This window comes from Lissotriton vulgaris, chromosome 5 (genome assembly GCF_964263255.1).
Source record: "Lissotriton vulgaris chromosome 5, aLisVul1.2, whole genome shotgun sequence".
Classification (NCBI taxonomy): domain Eukaryota; kingdom Metazoa; phylum Chordata; class Amphibia; order Caudata; family Salamandridae; genus Lissotriton; species Lissotriton vulgaris.
The window spans coordinates 1,607,679,344-1,607,696,863 of record NC_141693.1 but is presented as its reverse complement, the minus strand read 5'-3'; the positions used below and the strand labels follow the sequence as shown (position 1 = coordinate 1,607,696,863).

Genomic DNA, 17,520 nt, shown 5'->3' with positions numbered 1-17,520 from the left:
TCTCTCAGGTGTCCGGAGATGTGGCTGTTTCGTAGGATGTCGAGGATGAGCCTGGCTGAAGCGTTCTGGATCCGCTAAAGTCTCTTCTGGAGCTTGGCGGTGGTTCCGGCGTAGAGGGCGTTGCCGTAGTCCAGACGGCTGGTGACGAGGGCCTGGGTGACGGTCTTCCTGGTCTCTGTGGGGATCCACCAGAAGATCTTCCGTAGCATGCGCAGGATGTTGAAGCACGCCGAGGAGACTGCGTTGACTTGTCTGGTCATGGAGAGGGAGGAGTCCAGGATGAAGCCCAAGTTGCGTGCGTGGTTCGTTGGTTTGGGTGCGGTGCCCAGGGCGGGGGGCCACCAGGAGTCGTCCCAGGCGGTGGGCGTGGAGCCCAGGATGAGGACCTCCGTCTTGTCTGAGTTCAGTTTCAGGCGGCTGGTCGACATCCACTCGGCTACCTCCTTCATCCCTTCGTGCAGGTTGGCTCTGGCGGCGGCGGGGTCGTTGGTCAGGGAGAGGATCAGCTGGGTGTCGTCGGCGTAGGAGATTATGTTGAGGTCGTGTTGGCGTGCGATGGCCGCGAGGGGGCTCATGTAGACGTTGAAGAGGGTGGGGCTCAGCGAGGATCCTTGGGGGACGCCGCAGATGACTTCGGTGGCCTCTGACTTGTACGGTGGTAGGCGGACTCTCTGTGTTCTTCCGCCGAGGAAGGAGACGATCCATTCCAGTGCCTTCTCCTGGATTCCGACGTTGCTGAGGCGTTGCACTAGGGTGCGGTGGCAGACAGTGTCGAAGGCCGCGGAGAGGTCTAGGAGGATGAGGGCCGCTGTTTCTCTGTTGTCCATCAGGGCTCGGATGTCGTCGGTGGCGGCGATGAGGGCGGTCTCGGTGCTGTGGTTGGCTCGGAAGCTGGACTGCGAGGGGTCGAGGGATCCGTTTGTCTCGAGGAAGGCGGCCAGCTGTTTGTTGACGGTCTTCTCGATGACTTTGGCTGGAAACGGGAGTAGCGAGATTGGGCGGTAATTTTTGAGTTCGTGGGGTCTGCTGTAGGTTTCTTGAGAAGAGCGCTGAGTTCGGCGTGTTTCCAGCTCTCGGGGAAGGTGGCGGTGTCGAAGGAGGTGTTGATGATGTCCCGCAGGTGGGGTGCGATGACAGCGTCGGCCTTGTTGAAGACGTGGTGAGGGCAGGGGTCGGTCGGAGATCCGGAGTGGACGGAGTTCATCATGCGGACGGTGTCTTCGGTGCTGATCGGAGTCCAGGCTCGGAGGGTGGTGGTGGGCGGCGTTGCTGGGGTCGTGGCGTGCGTTGGTTGGGTGCTGAAGCTGTTGTGTATGTCCGCGATCTTGTTGTGGAAGTAGGAGGCGAGGGAGTTGCAGAGGTCTTGCGAGGGGGTGATGTCGTTGTTTCCGGCGTTGGGGTTGGAGAGCTCTTTGACGATGTTGAAGAGTTCCTTGCAGTTTTGTGCGTTGTTGTCCAGCCGGTCCTTGAATGCAGTTTTCTTGGCGGCGCGGATCAGTTGGTGGTGCTTCCGGGTGGCGAGTTTGAGGGTGGTCATGTTGTCCGGTGTAGGTTCCTTTCTCCAGACTTTCTCGAGGGCTCGGCAGTTCTTCTTGGAGCTCTTGAGTTCGTCGGTGAACCATGGGGCTTTCTTGCTGCCGGGTCTGCTGGGCGGGGTCCTCAGAGGGGCGAGTTCATCCGCGCAGTTGCTGATCCACTTCGTGAGGTTGTCGGCGGCCTGGCTGGGGTTCGCTGAGCTGGCAGGAGGGCGCTGGCTCAGGGAGGTGGCGAGCTGGTCGGCTGTGATCTTGTTCCAGCTTCTGCGGGCAACCTGTTGCTGGTGGTAGTGGATCGTCGTTCTTTTGAAGGTGAAGTGTACGCAGCTGTGGTCCGACCAGCGGAGTTCTGTGGCGTGGCTGAAGGCGATGTCTTTGCTGGATGAGAAGACGGCGTCGAGTGTGTGTCCGACGATGGTGGGGGTGTTCACCAGTTGCTTGAGTCCGAGGTTGGCGAGGTTGTCGAGCAGGGTGCTGGTGTTGCGGTCGTTGTTGTTCTCCAGGTGGAAGTTGAGGTCCCCCAGGAGGATGTAGTCAGCGGAGGGGAGGGCATGCGGGCTCACGAAGTCGGCGATGTCCTCGCTGAATTGAGTGCGTGGTCCCGGGGGTCGGTAGATCAGGGTGCCTCTGAGGGTGGTCTTCGGATCGGTGTGGATCTGGAAATGCAGGTGTTCGGCGGTGGTTAGGGTGTTGTCGGTGCTAGTCGTGATTCGGATGGTGTTCCTGTGGATGATGGCGATGCCTCCTCCCATCTGGTTGGCGGTGCGGTCCCTCCGGGTGATCTTGTAGCCCTCTGGGATGGCGATGGCGATGTCGGGCGCTGAGGAGGCGTTCATCCAGGTCTCCGTGATGAAGGCAACGTCAGGGGCTGTGGCGTCTAGGAGGTTCCAGAGTTCGATGGCGTGTCTGTGGACGGATCGGGTGTTGAGGAGGATGCACTTGAGGTGGTTGCTGCTGCTGCTGGTGTTCGGCTTGGCAGGTGCTGGTGCCGGGCAGGTCCGGATGCAGGTGAACTTGCAGGCGTGGCAGCTGAAGGGTCCGTGGGAGCGTCGTGGGGTGGCTCGGTAGCATTCTGGGGTTCGGCCGTTGTTGAGTGCGATGAGGGTGGCGGCGGTGTAGGTCAGGCGGGTCGGTCGGGGCCCTCGTGGGCCAGGGGTCCTGGCACTGGGCGCTGTCCAGGCACGGAGGGGCGTAGACGGGCTTACCTTTGGCGCGCCTTCGGCGCACAATCGGCGCGCCCGCTGCGCGTGACCGCTGCGCGTTCGCACGTTCGCCATATATGGCGAAGTGCGCGGGGGGCGGAGCAGCTGGGAGGCGGGAGCGGGGAGGGTACAGAAGGCAAAATGGGCGGGGTTAGCAGCGGTGGCGGGAACCGGGGAGCGGGGAGGGGGGACGAAGGGGCTAAACGCCAAGCACAAACAGAAGGCAAAAAAGCAGGTTACAGGGAGACAGGCTACAAAAACACTAAATAACAGCAATAACGACGGGGGCAGGTCGCGGACCACGCCGCTAGAAGGCAGGGGGCGTGGTCACACGTCGGAAGCTCGGCTAGCGAGGCAGCGAGGCAGCGAGGCAGGGAACACGCACACAGCAGCTGGTGGCCGTGCGGCGCGGGGGTGTCCTAGAGCTAGGTCACACTCACCTGCGCCGCACGGTCGCCATATATGGCCAAGTGCGCGGGGGGCGGAGCAGCTGGGAGGCGGGAGCGGGGAGGGTACAGAAGGCAAAATGGGCGGGGTTAGCGGCGGTGGCGGGAACCGGGGAGCGGGGAGGGGGGACGAAGGGGCTAAACGCACAAGCACAAACAGAAGGCAAAAAAGCAGGTTACAGGGAGACAGGCTACAAAAACACTAAATAACAGCAATAACGACGGGGGCAGGTCGCGGACCACGCCACTAGAAGGCAGGGGGCGTGGTCACGCGTCGGAAGCTCGGCTAGCGAGGCAGCGAGGCAGAAGGCAGGGAACACGCACACAGCAGCTGGTGGCCGTCCGGCGCGGGGGTGTCCTAGAGCTAGGTCACACTCACCTGCGCCGCACGGTCGCCATATATGGCCAAGTGCGCGGGGGGCGGAGCAGCTGCGAGGCGGGAGCGGGGAGGGTACAGAAGGCAAAATGGGCGGGGTTAGCGGCGGTGGCGGGAACCGGGGAGCGGGGAGGGGGGACGAAGGGGCTAAACGCACAAGCACAAACAGAAGGCAAAAAAGCAGGTTACAGGGAGACAGGCTACAAAAACACTAAATAACAGCAATAACGACGGGGGCAGGTCGCGGACCACGCCGCTAGAAGGCAGGGGGCGTGGTCACGCGTCGGAAGCTCGGCTAGCGAGGCAGCGAGGCAGAAGGCAGGGAACACGCACACAGCAGCTGGTGGCCGTGCGGCGCGGGGGTGTCCTAGAGCTAGGTCACACCGCAGTCCATTGTGACCATTGTGACCCTTGGTTCTCAATGGGAGTTTGAGGCTATTCACAAACTGGCAAGTCATTTCAGCAGGTACAATCTGAATTCAGCGTACCAGGACGGCTTCAACGGTGATGGGGAGCTGAGTTGTGTTGTGTGGTATCCTCCTGTTCTTTTTTGTAAAACTGTTATCTTTGAGCTCCAGGCTCACAAGATTTAGTTATTTTCAGCACGACGAGTACACTCTAGCACCAGTGAATGGTCTAAGGCTTAGGGGCACCTCTTGGGGACTAGAGCTTGATCTCCCTGGCTGCACCACCAGGGTCTAGGGCAGATCCATTTGTAACTGGTCAGCTGGGCACTTTGCAGTTGCAGGGCTTCTTTAGCTTTTGTGCTCCTGGAGTGTAACAGAAGGTTAGACAATTAGTCCTTGGAGTCTTCTCACTGGTCCTTGCACAAGTGAGAGCAGGTCCAGCTTTGGGGTCTCTCTCCATGACTTTAACAGCAGGAGCAAAGTCTTGACTTTGGTTCAGCAGATGCAGTCCTCCTTGGCACAGCCTTTCTTTCTGAGGTCCACAGGATCAGCAGGTGTGGTCATTCTTCAGTTCTTTTTGAGTCCAGTAGTGTTCTGAGGCCTGGTACCCAGGGTTGTCACTGTTATGCCAGTTGTGAGTTTTTGCAGCGGAGGACCCCCTAGCCAATGAGGATAAAATTCCACCATTCAATTATACCCACTCTTGCATCACCTCCTGGTTGATTGTTTAGTGCCAATCTCATTGTGCTTTTCTCTGCCCAAATCAAAGATGTCACAATCTTTCCTCCCTTGGTCAGACCTCTAGGTATACCCTGTAGGTGTATCATGTATAATGAATAACTCCTCCTGGAAAAGCACTTCTGCAACATGTTATGTCTCTTTTGGGGGAGATGCCAGCCTGTTTACCGTTGCAAAGAGAAGGTCAGTGTTAGTCGCATTTGTCTATGATGGCTGCCCCCTTTGAAGCTGGGCTACCTGTGGCCACAGCCTTCTGGCCATCCTGTCAAGAGAAGGTCACACCTCATCTGCCCAACAGGCCCTTTTCCTCTTGCCCGGTAAGCCATTCATACCTCCAGAATGGAAGGCAACAGGCTGCCTTAGGTGACAACTGGTGTAGTCAATCAGAAACTTCTTTTAGAAACTTTAGGCAAGAAAGTGTTGGTTTTCTAAAGTCACTTTTGCATCAATAGTTACTTTGAATCCAACTTTAGCAACGTTTCTGTTCCAAAGTTACTATTAATTTGATACCTTGAAGCACTACTTTTGGTAGTCCCAAATGGAAGTTAGCACTTTAGGAGTGTAAATGTATAGCCCCATATTAGTCATTCAGACTACCAACCTTGCTACATTAAAAACAACAATGGTGAGTTTTTACTGTCAGGACATGTAAAACATAAAAAGAAACAACTCGTTCTTTTTTATATCATGCACCCTGCATTATAGGTTTTTAAGGCCTATTTTAGGAGTCACTTACAAATATTAAAAAAGAAGTTCTAGACTTTGCACAAATAGTTATTTTTCCATGTTGAGGTGGCAGTTTAAAAGCTACCCGACTTGTAGTGGCAGACCTAGAGCCATGCTCTCACTTTGTCACTACGATGATGGCACAATAAGTGCTGCTCGTCTACCCAAAGTGTTCAAAAGATCGGCATTTCATTAATACTTTAAATATGTTATCAATCATTTTGCCATCCATTGTTGTTTGTTAATTTCACCCAGATAAAACCCCCATGCCATCAAGCTTTTTTAAGATCCAGGCAGAAAATCTCAATAGCACGTGCATCCTTAGAAAAGCACAACACAAACATCACACAAGTCCCTCATAGCAGCAGCATTTTGTGCCTTTAAGCAGGACGTTATTAGCAGTGCCACACAGTGCGATGACTGCTGCTGAATGAGGCAACCTTAGACGTGCTTAACTGGTTTAAGGCCAAAAATGGTTCACTTCTCAGGTACCTGGTTCAAGTGCAAAACGTTGGGCTGTGCTTTTACTCCTGGCTGCACTCTTCCAGGGGCATCCAGGATCTGCATGGTCTCTGTTATTCAGGACTCCTGGGAGGCATCTCTTTACTGCTAGCTACTCACCAAAGAAACTCTGCTATTCTTCAGGAGTGCATGCTTTCACATGAGACCAAAAACATGCATTATTCCAGAAAACCTGCAGAGATTTGTGCATATCTTCATTCCACATTTTAGTAGTACCCTGTTTTCCTACACAGAACAAAGGTTGTTTGTCCTCACAGCCTTTTCAAGCCACCTTCACTGCCAGAACCACCAGCCCAGGCACACGCGAGCTCTGTTCCGCTTCCTCTTGTTACATTATGTGGGTCTGATTAAATCCAGCATTATCATGCCGCTGCCACCACCTGTTGCAGTCTTTGCCAAAATGCCTCTGGAGATTTGAATCCCGATGCTTTTGGAGCCGTTTGTGCAGAAATAGAATGAAACAGGCCCAGACCAAAGGAGGGCTCTGCAAACCACTACCATGCTAAATTTTTATAAGTCCTATTGTAATGCAGTCCATCCACCCAAACCAACAAACCCACACTGAATATTGGACTTCTATAGAAAAGACTGATAATATTTATTATCAGAACAACCTAAGACAGTTCATGTTGAGAAGAGTTGAAGCAATACAAATGGCAAAACCACAGCATTGCCTACTTTATGATATAAGTTACTAAAAGAGCACTTCAGGTCTATTGCATTTTGCAATTGTAAAGAACTGTTGCCCCCAGTTCTTGTGATCTGACCACCACAGTTTTCCAGAAATGGGGGACTGGACACTGAGGAACAGAACCGTGCACTACCAGAATAGTTCTGCAAAGGACACATTGTTTGAAACTGCATCCGTGGAAAGACCCCCCCCCTACTTAGTACCGCACGAGAAACAGCGTTTACAACGCTGACATTACCAGGCAGGTACATAACAACGCGGTTGTTACAACGCGTGCCTTTACATCGCAAGACGTTTCAACAACTTGCGCTAGGTGGCGTGCAACACCAGGGAATGTGTTGGATTTTAAATTCAACACATTCCCTGCTGTTGCGCTAACTGGAGTAGGAATAGTAATTTATACTATTCCTAAGTCCAGTGCGCTACCTAGCACAAGTCGTTGAAATGACTTGCGATGTAATGCCTTGCGTGGTAACAACATGGTCATTGTAACGACCACGTTGTTACGTACTGCGTGGTAAAAGTACGCGTTGTAAAGTGCTACATTCGGCACGCACACATAAAGGACATAAGGTGTGGACACCTGGGTCCAGTACAGTGCCCACCGGTGAGGGGTTCTGCCCAGAAAACTGGAAACAATCAAGGTAGCTGTGGACATTAGGTACTGTCCAAGCAGTAAGCGCTATATGGTGTCTGTGTCTAATATCTAACCCTGGTCCAGAACCATACAACCTGTCCCTCGCACAGTTTCTAAAGGAGGAATACGATGACTCAGATATCCAGGATTTGGTATCACCATTACTTTTAATACTGACACATAACCCCAGAAAACATATTTGTGACAAATTAAGGCTGGCACCAGAATTTACTACAATTCTAATTAATGTTGCAACTAAAAGGTCCACTAAGTTTAGTAGACAAATAAATTACTCTGAACGAAAATGAAGATTATGTGCAAGTTATAAGGCATGCATACGTTAGATTAATGAGGCTGGGACGGGTGCTACTGAGTTCTAACTAGCTTTTAATTTATCAGTATTTTATGTTATGCCAATTAAATGTTAGGAGCTGTGAGCAAAACTGACACATTAAAATGAGTGGTCTTTCTAAGTCCCTTGCTTAATCACACTCAGCCTAATTCACCCCCCGACATCTGTTCTCACACTACACCAACATTGGGTGAAATGGCTTCTGGGTTTGTCTCATTGCTTGAGGAGCTTGGATTGGAGAAGTGACTTCCTCCCGTCCTTTCTAATAGAAGGGTTTTTTTTTTTTTATAGCTAGATTCCATTTCTCATTCCCTTCCTACGTTTAACATTTGAGATGGGGGCAATGGCGTTCTGCTCCCCATCTGTGCTCAGAGCACTTCCAAGGGGAGAATGATTGCATCTTCTCCTCCGTATTCACATCCCTAAAATTGGGGAGGGAAAGGTGAAGGATTCTCTGTCTGTCTGAGATCAAATCACCGCAAGTCCTTTGGGTCCTGCAAATCATAGCTTTGAACCAGTCTTCAGTGTTAATGCTATTCGATCACAATTAGCCCATCGGCTCTTCCAATACCAGCAAACACCAGTGGCTTTTGCGAGAAATGTTCTCTTCCTTGTATAAAAAGGAGCAAGAGAGACCTCTCATCCTTCAGTGAAGGTCCAATAAATCCTTGTATTTCCATTACCAAACAAGTCCCTATTACCAATCCTGGATTCTTAGCTCCTTTGAACAATCCTGGATTTTTAGCTCCTTTGACAAGTCCTGGATTTGAGCCCCTTTGACCACTGCTGGATTCTTAGCTCATTTGACCAATGCTAGATTCTTAGTTCCTTTGACCAATCCTGGATTCTTAGCCCCTTTGACCAATTCTGGATTTCTAGCCCCTTTGACCAATCCTGGATTTTTACCCCCCTTGACCAATTCTGGATTTCTAGCCCCTTTGACCAATCCTGGATTTTTACCCCCCTTGACCAATTCTAGAGTTTTAGCCTCTTTGACCAATCCTGGATTTTTCGCCCCTTTGACCAATGCTGGATTCTGAGTCCCTTGGACCAATCCTGAATTTTCAGCCCCTTTGACCAATCCTGGATTTTAGCCCCTTTTACCAATCCTGGAATGTTAGCCCCCGTGACCAATCCTGGATTTTTATACCCCTTGACTAGTTGCTGGTTTCTTAGCCCCTTTGACCAATACTGGATTCTTTGGCTCAAAAGAAGATCTCCTCAGGAATTAATGTAAGCTTTTGAAGAAGCCAGGAAACAATTTCATGTGTCGTGGGACTCATTTAAATGTAAAAGACTTTTCGATTTGGTGATTTTAAAGGCTTTGACTCTCACGAGTGCTATGCTGGGGCTGTTTTCATGATCTTTGGTGTCTAGACAAAAGGGATGCTTTGTTTTTTTTATGAGCAAAGAAAGGTTACAGCAATTAGAAAAAAATTATCATAAGCATAAATACACTACAAAGATTGGAAATTAGCCAGATTGATCATAAAAATTCAGCCATTATAATTCATAATCCTATAAAAGGCATCTGCTATGGGAGGATAACAAAATCCTAAATGCCATACGGAGGGGTGAGCAGTTTCATTTACTAAAAGCAGTCACAGACATGTGATCTTAAAACATAGCTGATTCAGTTCTGCTGAGAGATCCAGGCTGAAAGTGGCCCCCAGATCCTATTTCCCTTGAACTTTTCCTTCCTGCCTCTTCGATCATACAGTGCTATCTCTGGCTTATAAACATGCAGCGCCCTTTCCATTGCTGGAAGGTTGGCGGTAATGGGTCCAGTCAGGCAGAAGCGTCACGCAGCCTGTAGACTGACATAGCTATAAAAAGTAGCTCCTTCCCATTCCTCCCTATTTCACAATATTTGAAGGTGTTATATACAAATCAAACAAGGTTTTAAAACGATGTGACTGTAAGCTAGCAGAGCATAATATTGACCCCTCATTGCTAATGATTCCTCAAAAAAGGAATCTAAGAGCCCTCGCCTGACCTGCCACTTCAGGCTAGGTTCATCCAGGTTATCATGGGCCTCCTCCAATAGACAACTATATATCTGTGAAATTGAGGGGCTCTCATCCTGTATAAGTAGTTCCATTAGAGGGACCTGTGTAAAACTTGATGCTCCATGAGCTTTCTTGTATAGAAAAATCCCTTAATTGAAGAAAAAAAAATCTTAGGGGCTAATGTTGCATCTTTCCCCGACTATCTCAAAGGGCGCTATATGATCTCCAACCAAAATATCCCCTACCCTGCAAAAGCCAGCCTTCTCCCACCTTGCCAGACAGTCATCTTGCAGGGCCCTAGGTACCTGATTGTTCCTTGCGGAAGGGGGTATATCCGCTAAATCTGCCTATCCTAAGCCGATTCCTGATCCCTGGCAGATTCCGGAATGGTGTGATTAAGGTCTTAAATTTTTTTTTTTTAAGTAACTAGATTCGTAGAATTTCACGAGGCAACCTTCATCCCTGGCACCTATCAAGATCCCAAATATTGGAGGGAGGTAGCAAGGGTTGGGCCCTTACATTACCTTATTACTGAATAGGGGACCATAGTACTGCAAGACTGCTGCCAGATAGTATAGCTTAAAGTTAGGAAGCCACCACCACCCTCTATCCCTTGGTAGACATAAGAATGCATTAGCCCTCCTTTTTTTCCTGCAGGACCAGTTAAACCTAGCAACCTCTCTCTCTATTAACTTAAACCAGTCATTATGTATTGCAAGGTGTATAGTTCGAAAAATATGAAGTAGCTTTCGCAGAAACATCATTTTTACTAAGTTTCACCTCCCCATTATCGAGAGTCTCCGATTGTCCCAGCCTCGAAATTCTTTCCTGATTCTCCCTATTATAGGGGACAGATTTAAATCCACTATTGCCTCGACCTTTGCTGTAATGGTTATTCCGAGATCAACTGCTTCATTTACAATTCTGCTGCCAGAGGTGGGGGTGAACCTATTTATCATGATCTGGGTCTTAGTCCTATTCAATAAGAAACCAGATTGGATCACAAAATTATCTGCTATGTTTTCAACCGCCTGTATTGCCCTATGAGAATCGGTAGTAATTAGGGCCACATCATCGGCATATGCCAATATCTTAGTGTCCCAACCCTGCAGACTTACAGGGATAATATCTTTAGAGTATTCCAGACGTCAAAGGAGCGGATTTAGGTATAAAGCAAACAGCAAAAGGGAGGAGGGACACCCCTGCCTTGTTCCTCTTTCGATTACAAACGATTTAGACTCTTCTCCCATTACACGCACTCAGACAGTAGGTTTAATATACATAGCCTGTATTGCCTTGATGAAAGGTGTGCCAAGGCCGTTAGCTTCCATGATCTTCCATAGATAATGCCATGACACCCTATCAAAGGCCTTCTCTGTGCCTAAAAACGCACCCCCCATTGGTTTGGCAAGAACCTCCGTGGCATCCAGTAATGTAATTACTTCCCTAATGTGATCCGGCGTACCCTTCCCCTGAATAAAGCCATGTTGCCAGACTGAAACAAGGAGTGGCATTACCTTGTTCAATCAGGTGGCTAAAATTTTAGAGTACAGCTTGGTGTCACTAGTAAGGAGTGTGATAGGTTTATAGGATTCTAATAAAAGAGATGCTTTGTTATAAAGTTGATGTGTTGGTTGTCATGAAAATTCAAATGATGAGCTTTCCTTCAAAGTGGCAGCCATTTGTAGTGTTCTCGAGGGTTAAAGAAAACACTGGTCCAAATAGGTTTTCCTTTCCGATTGGGAGCTGAACGTTGGATTCATGAAGACTACAACTGGGCATATGCTAAACACCCAGATGGTTCACTTGCAGATTTCCATTGCTGCTAGAATAGGGAGTCCCTCTTTACACATTTAGTGTAAATCCGAAGTTGCTCACTAAAATAGGGCAGCTAGGTGTTCAGGAACATCCATACTCTCCCCAGTAAACACCAGTTTCTGTGGTAGTTCTTTCTCCTCATGGTAGAACTTGAAAAGGTGCTGTAATACCGCACCCGAGAATTTCCATGCCCCATGTTGTGCATAATTCTGAGTGCCGTTTGTAGTTGCCCTGTTCACATGTAATTAGGTTCCTTAGTGAAATTCCTGCTGTTGAAGAACCACTTAACATACCTCCTAGGATTAACAGTTGTTAGAAATGATTCCTACTATAGGCTGAGCATAGTTTCTATATTTTATGTCAATCAGCAGTTCTATCTTTTCATTTCTTGCAACAGCCTAACAACATCTGATTAACCTGTGATAAAAAGTTGTGCCATTTGTGGCAAGGGCAAGGCATTTGAAATGAACAAGGCAACTCTTTATAGATTATGGATCTATTGTAGAGGCTTTGCAACAAGATCTTCATGTGGATAGTTTCTTGCATCAAATTCTGTTACCAATGTCTCCTGCCATCACCAGAGGGTCTGTGCTGTGTTCGCTATCCAGCTTGCCCCTTCCATCCATTTACTTGATATGCCTGTCACCCCTCACCACTGCAAAGCACTCACGTAAAAATCAGTTTACATTTTATGTGGCCCTGTTGCTTTGGCAAAAACTAGGAAAGAACTCAAGTTGGTCAGTCTACTTTAAAAAGCCACTTGAGGCAGTTACTCAGTTTGTAGTGCCCTCCTCCTGATACAGTCTTGTAACTAGTATTCCATTCGAAGCATCTAGGTTAAGCCCTGTGCTGGAGACAACGAAGGTTGTGGCACTGAAGCAATAATTACATATTACTGTACGGGTTTTAGGAGAAAGACTTGAATGCAATTGGGAAATTTCAGCTCTGCCCGGATGACACTTCCCTGTGGCGTCCCCCAAGGCTCATCCCTAAGTCCAACGCTATTTAATGTCTACGTGACAGATCTAGCAAGGGTCATCAAGGACTTTGGGATGAGCCTAACATCCTACGCAGATGATACCCAACTGATACTAGCCATAAAAAATAACGGAGATAAAATTGCGGCTTATTTTCAACAAAGAATGATGACTATCAGCAACTGGATGACGACCAACTGTCTTAAGTTAAACTCTAATAAGACGGAGGTAATGATTTTTGGAAATCTGTCCCCCAATTGGCCAGGAGCATGGTGGCCCAATGAATTAGGCTCCCCGCGGCGCCTATACATACTACTAAAGTTAAAAACCTGGGGTAAATACTAAATGACAAATTAACATTTGCTGCTCATGCAAACTCCATAGTTTCAACTGCTTTCTATAAACTTAAATCTATCAAAAAGATTCTTTTTTCTCCCTCCCGACTCAGGTAAAACATTAGTTACGGCTTTTGTTATGTCAACCCTGGACTACTGTAATGGACTTTTCATTAATGCTCAACAGAAAGTCATTCGCAAACTACAGTCTGTGCAAAATGCAGCTGCTAGAATGCTCTCTGGGACCCCAAAATTTAAATCTGTCACCCAAGTGATTAAAAATTACCACTGGTTGGCAGTAAACAATCGAATCAAATTTAAAGCACTTTGTATAGCCTATAAAGCCTCCCGTAAGCTAGGGCCTCGCTTCCTCATCAACTCTTTGGCATTCTATGCCCCTAACAGAACACTACGCTCCATGAATGCCCTGTTGATGACTGTGCCCTGAACCAAAACAGCTTCATGGGGTGATCGCCGTTTCATTGTTGCCACATCGAAACTATGGAACTCACTTGATGCAGACATCAGATCCTGCCCTACTCTTACTCTCTTTAGAAGGAAAATAAAGACCTGGCTTTTTAACCAATAAACCTTTGTTATCTTCCCGTTCTGAGCTGTCATTATCTAGCGCCGAGACGCCTTCGAGCAATTGCCTGCGCTTAACAAATCTCATTAATTAATAAATAATAAATAAATAAATCCTGCAGACTAGAAAGATAAAGGCTCTTTGCATTCAGTTAATTGATGTATGGATAATATAAGCTAACCTTGTTTTAACTAAACGTACCTTTTCTTTTCTTCCATCTCTGCTTCCCCTTTCCCTTCATCCCTCACTTCCACTTCTTTCTTTCCCATGTTGATGCATCTTCGGCCCTATTGTGACCATGTCATCGTCTCTCTGACCCGTACCTTTCATCGTGTGACTGATTTGCTGTCTTCTTACCATTTCCTCACAACTCGCCCTATATCTATCTCTTGTTATCTCTTTTGTGGTCCTGTCTACCACCCTTCCTTCTTTCCTTCGCCCTCATTGGCTCTGCCTTTTCATCTGTCTCTTCGTTTTTTATCTCTTTTTCATCTCTCTTTCATTTGATTCACCCTATGTCCCTTCTTCCTCCACATTCCTCTTTATCTTTTCTATCTTTTGTTGGATGTGTCCTTCTGTCACCTGATCTTTCACCTTTTGCCCCTTGATCCTCCCTCTGTCCCTTTGCCTTCTCTCTTCATTCATTGGTCCTCTCACTGATTCTTTGTATTCTGTGTTCCTTCATCATCTGTTCATTCATTTGCCTTCTGTCCTTTCGCTCTCTTCTGCCTCTTCTTCCTTTCTGTGCCATGCTCTGCTTCCCTCATGTCCCCTCCCTGTCCCTTGGCTCTCTCTCTGTCCTTCTCCCAGGTTCCTTAGGTTGTGGATCGCTGTGCTGGTTATGTATCCCACCAACCAGGCCGTCATCGCCCTCACCTTCTCCAACTATGTGCTTCAGCCACTCTTCCCCACCTGCTTCGCACCCGAGTCTGGTCTGCGGTTGCTGGCTGCCGTCTGTCTGCGTGAGTATCTCCTCCATTTTTCAACCATTTACCGTTGGGCATTGCTTTGATGCATTGATGGCGGGTCCAATTAGGTGTGCAGTATGAGGAGAGTTGGCGCCAAATACAAGTGTTACCCGAGTGGGCCTTTGGGCTCCTTCCTAAGGGTCTGACAGTACAGGGGAACAGAGCTTTCCAAACTCTGTGTCGGGACACAGTACTGTGTCGCCTGCCATGTGTGGATGTGTCGCCTAATGATGCATAGCTGTCAAGGTTTCAGATTGCCATGTGTGACGTTTTCATAATTTCTAAGTATGGGCGGAAAATCCGTTCCGCTCGCGGATTTTGCAGATTTTCGGTAAATTCGCAATCCGCGAGATTAGTCGAATTCCCCACAAAATCCGCGAGCGGAACGGATTGGGTCAAAAGTTCAAGCTGACTTTTTGTAACTATTTTAGAAGGGCGCCGGCAAGCTGCCAGAGCCTCTAAAATAGTGACAAAAAGTCAGCTTCAACAGGAAGCACTAATAGATAAAGTAAAGCAGGTGCTAGAGTTGAATCTCAAGTTCAGTTACACAATCATTAATCACCCCAAACTTGGGGTGATTAATGGCTTTGTAACTTAATTTGACCTTCAACTCAAGCACCTGCTATTCTTTATCTATTAGTGCTTCCTGTTGAAGCTGACTTATGGCTGAGGGCAGAAGGTCACAAAGTGGGACAGAGGGCATGAGTTAGGCAGAGGGCAGAAGGGCACAGAAACCAGTGAGGCAGAGGGCAAAAAGGCACAAACAAGAGTGGGGCAGAGGGCAGAAAGGCACAAAAACAAGTGGTACAGAGGGCAGAAGGGCATAAAAAACGAGAGGGTGGCAGTGATGAACCAGCAAAAAAAACCATGCGAACACGCAAAGCGACCGCGAATACGCAAAGTTCCCCGCGAACACCCTCGAACACGCAAAAATAAAAAATGAGCAAATTCGCGAATTTTGCGGATTGCGAATTTGCAAATCCGCAAATTCGCGGATCGCGAATTCGCAAAATTCGCCCATGCTTAATAATTTCAGGGTTACGATGAGTGACATTTCAACGAGTATGAGAGACACTTTCTCCCGAGGAAAGCAGCAGAAAAACTGGACTCTTTGTTTACTTCGTTTCCTCAAGGTGTGCACTGCAAGCGAAGGCTAACAGGAAGAAGTGCAGCCGCAGTTTAAATACCAGCTCACACATCAGCTGAGCATGTGGCTCGTCCTTCCTCTTGGCAGTCACCAGTTGATACCTCAAGCCAAGACTTGTTTGGCTTTAAGCTCTTGCAGAAGTAACCGAGGTCGTACGCTAGGATGCTACTCAAAGAAACAAGTCCTGTATTTGCCATAGGGTCTAACATGTTCATTCATTCCTTTCGATAAGTCAAAGGCCGCAGGAAACATATTACATAAAAGCAAACAGATAAGAAAAATAATCCGCTATTCAAATTTGAGAAGATATGCCCCAGCTGATTAAAATACCCGGCCCTAATTTCTCCAAATAAAACAGTATTGATACATTCATTTGACCACACCGCACAGTAAACGTTCTAGAGGTGAACTGCGCGATTTCGGTGCTTTTTGTCACTCTAATACAAAAATGTAATGACCTACAGCACCGATATTAACAGAGCACGATTCTGTTTCTCTCGGCGTTTATAAAACACGATTATTTATGCTGCCTGTGTGTGTAATATAGTGTTTTTGCTAATCACATTGGGATTCTGTCTCTGCCAGAAAAGCAATGTAACTGTTTTTAGGGATATGTGAAGCAAACACCCACGCACAGTTTCACACCACAGTTTTTCCGTGTGTTTCCGCTGTGGATAATACGTGTTACTATTACCCAAGCTAGCTGCATTCAAATTATCAGCATAAGGAAAGATGAAAGGCGGAGTTTCCTGCGCCTTGATTCAAGTATTCTAGTATAAGAGAGCTTAATTTTAACATATCATGAACTTTTAACATTTTTAATGGTTTTTTTTTTTACTGTGTATATTTGTACTTTTGTGGCTTTCATACTGAAAACCGAATAAAGTTGTTTTGAATTTGAATTTGATTCAAGTAGTAACTTGAAAGTTCAAAACTAATTTTGACAGTAAGCCATATCTTCTGGGCGAGGGTTACATCCTGTCATTTGTTACCACCTTTTACAGTAAAAGCTCATTTGAAGAATGAAGGCTACACCTTTTGATGAGCTCTACAATTTGCTCGAATAAGACTTTGAATATTGGAGCGCTGTTTTCCATTAGCTCAACTTGCTAGTTGTTGTCTCCTTCGGCATATGTTCGTCTCGCAGCTGCTAAGAAGATCCGTGTGGATACTGCTGATGAGATGGGTGATTGCAGGCACTCGTTTGTTCTCTTTGCTGTGCTTGTACATTTCATTTGCATCAGGATGAGAGCTGAACACAGTGCAGGGCAAATCAAAGCTAGTTCAATTCAGTTGTGTGTAGAAGTATCCTATTGGTGGACTTTGTCTGAATAAAGAAAAACAGGGAGGGGGAAACTAGCTTTGATTTGCCCTGCACTTTGTTCGGCTCCGGGGGGGGGGGGGACCCTCACGCTAACCCTCAAGCTCACCCCCGCACCCTCCCCCCCCCACAACAAACGCAGAAGAAAGGAAAGACGGTCACTCCTGATAACCACTCACCTAACAGATATGGAAACACAAATCATCTCAACCAAAACTTGCAGTAATGTTCCAAATAAATAGTTTCCCACAGTAATCTGAGTTTGTTGTGTAACCCAAGATCCAGGGCACAGGTCGTAAAAAAAGAAGTGGGGGGACGCTGTCACCGGAAGTGACGTCACGACAGGAAGTGACTTCACGACAGGTGCCGAGCTCCTCGTCCCAGAGAGGCCAAAGAGTGAAGTCCAGCTGTTTGGCATGGGGGATGGCGTCCCCCTGGTAAAATAAGTGGGGGGACGCCGTCCACTCACGTGGTACCCAGACTCGAGCCCTGCCAAGATCTCACTAACTGACAAGTACATGCAGACACATTCAATAACAATCTCTCAAGAAAATGCTTGTACATTTGTGGGCATTCTCAAACTCCAATGAAAAGCTCTCACCCTGGAAATGAAATAAATAAAGCAAGAAATAAATCAGGAGACAAAAGATACCAAAACAAGAGGGCGAAAGAAAATAAGAGAAAAACTGATTAACACCCAGTTTTGCCAGTCACTGTGTTTGTTAGA

At 47.6% G+C, this 17,520-nt stretch overlaps 1 protein-coding gene across 1 annotated transcript in view; it reads left to right on the top strand.

The window, feature by feature from the left end:
- Window positions 1–17,520, top strand: part of SLC7A8 (solute carrier family 7 member 8) — a 103,745-nt gene that overhangs the window by 18,740 nt on the left and 67,485 nt on the right. Inside the window, exon 4 of the mRNA XM_086923757.1 lies at window positions 14,168–14,319. Within this exon, the coding sequence (XP_086779883.1) occupies window positions 14,168–14,319 (152 nt within the window). The remainder of the gene's footprint in view (window positions 1–14,167; window positions 14,320–17,520) is intronic.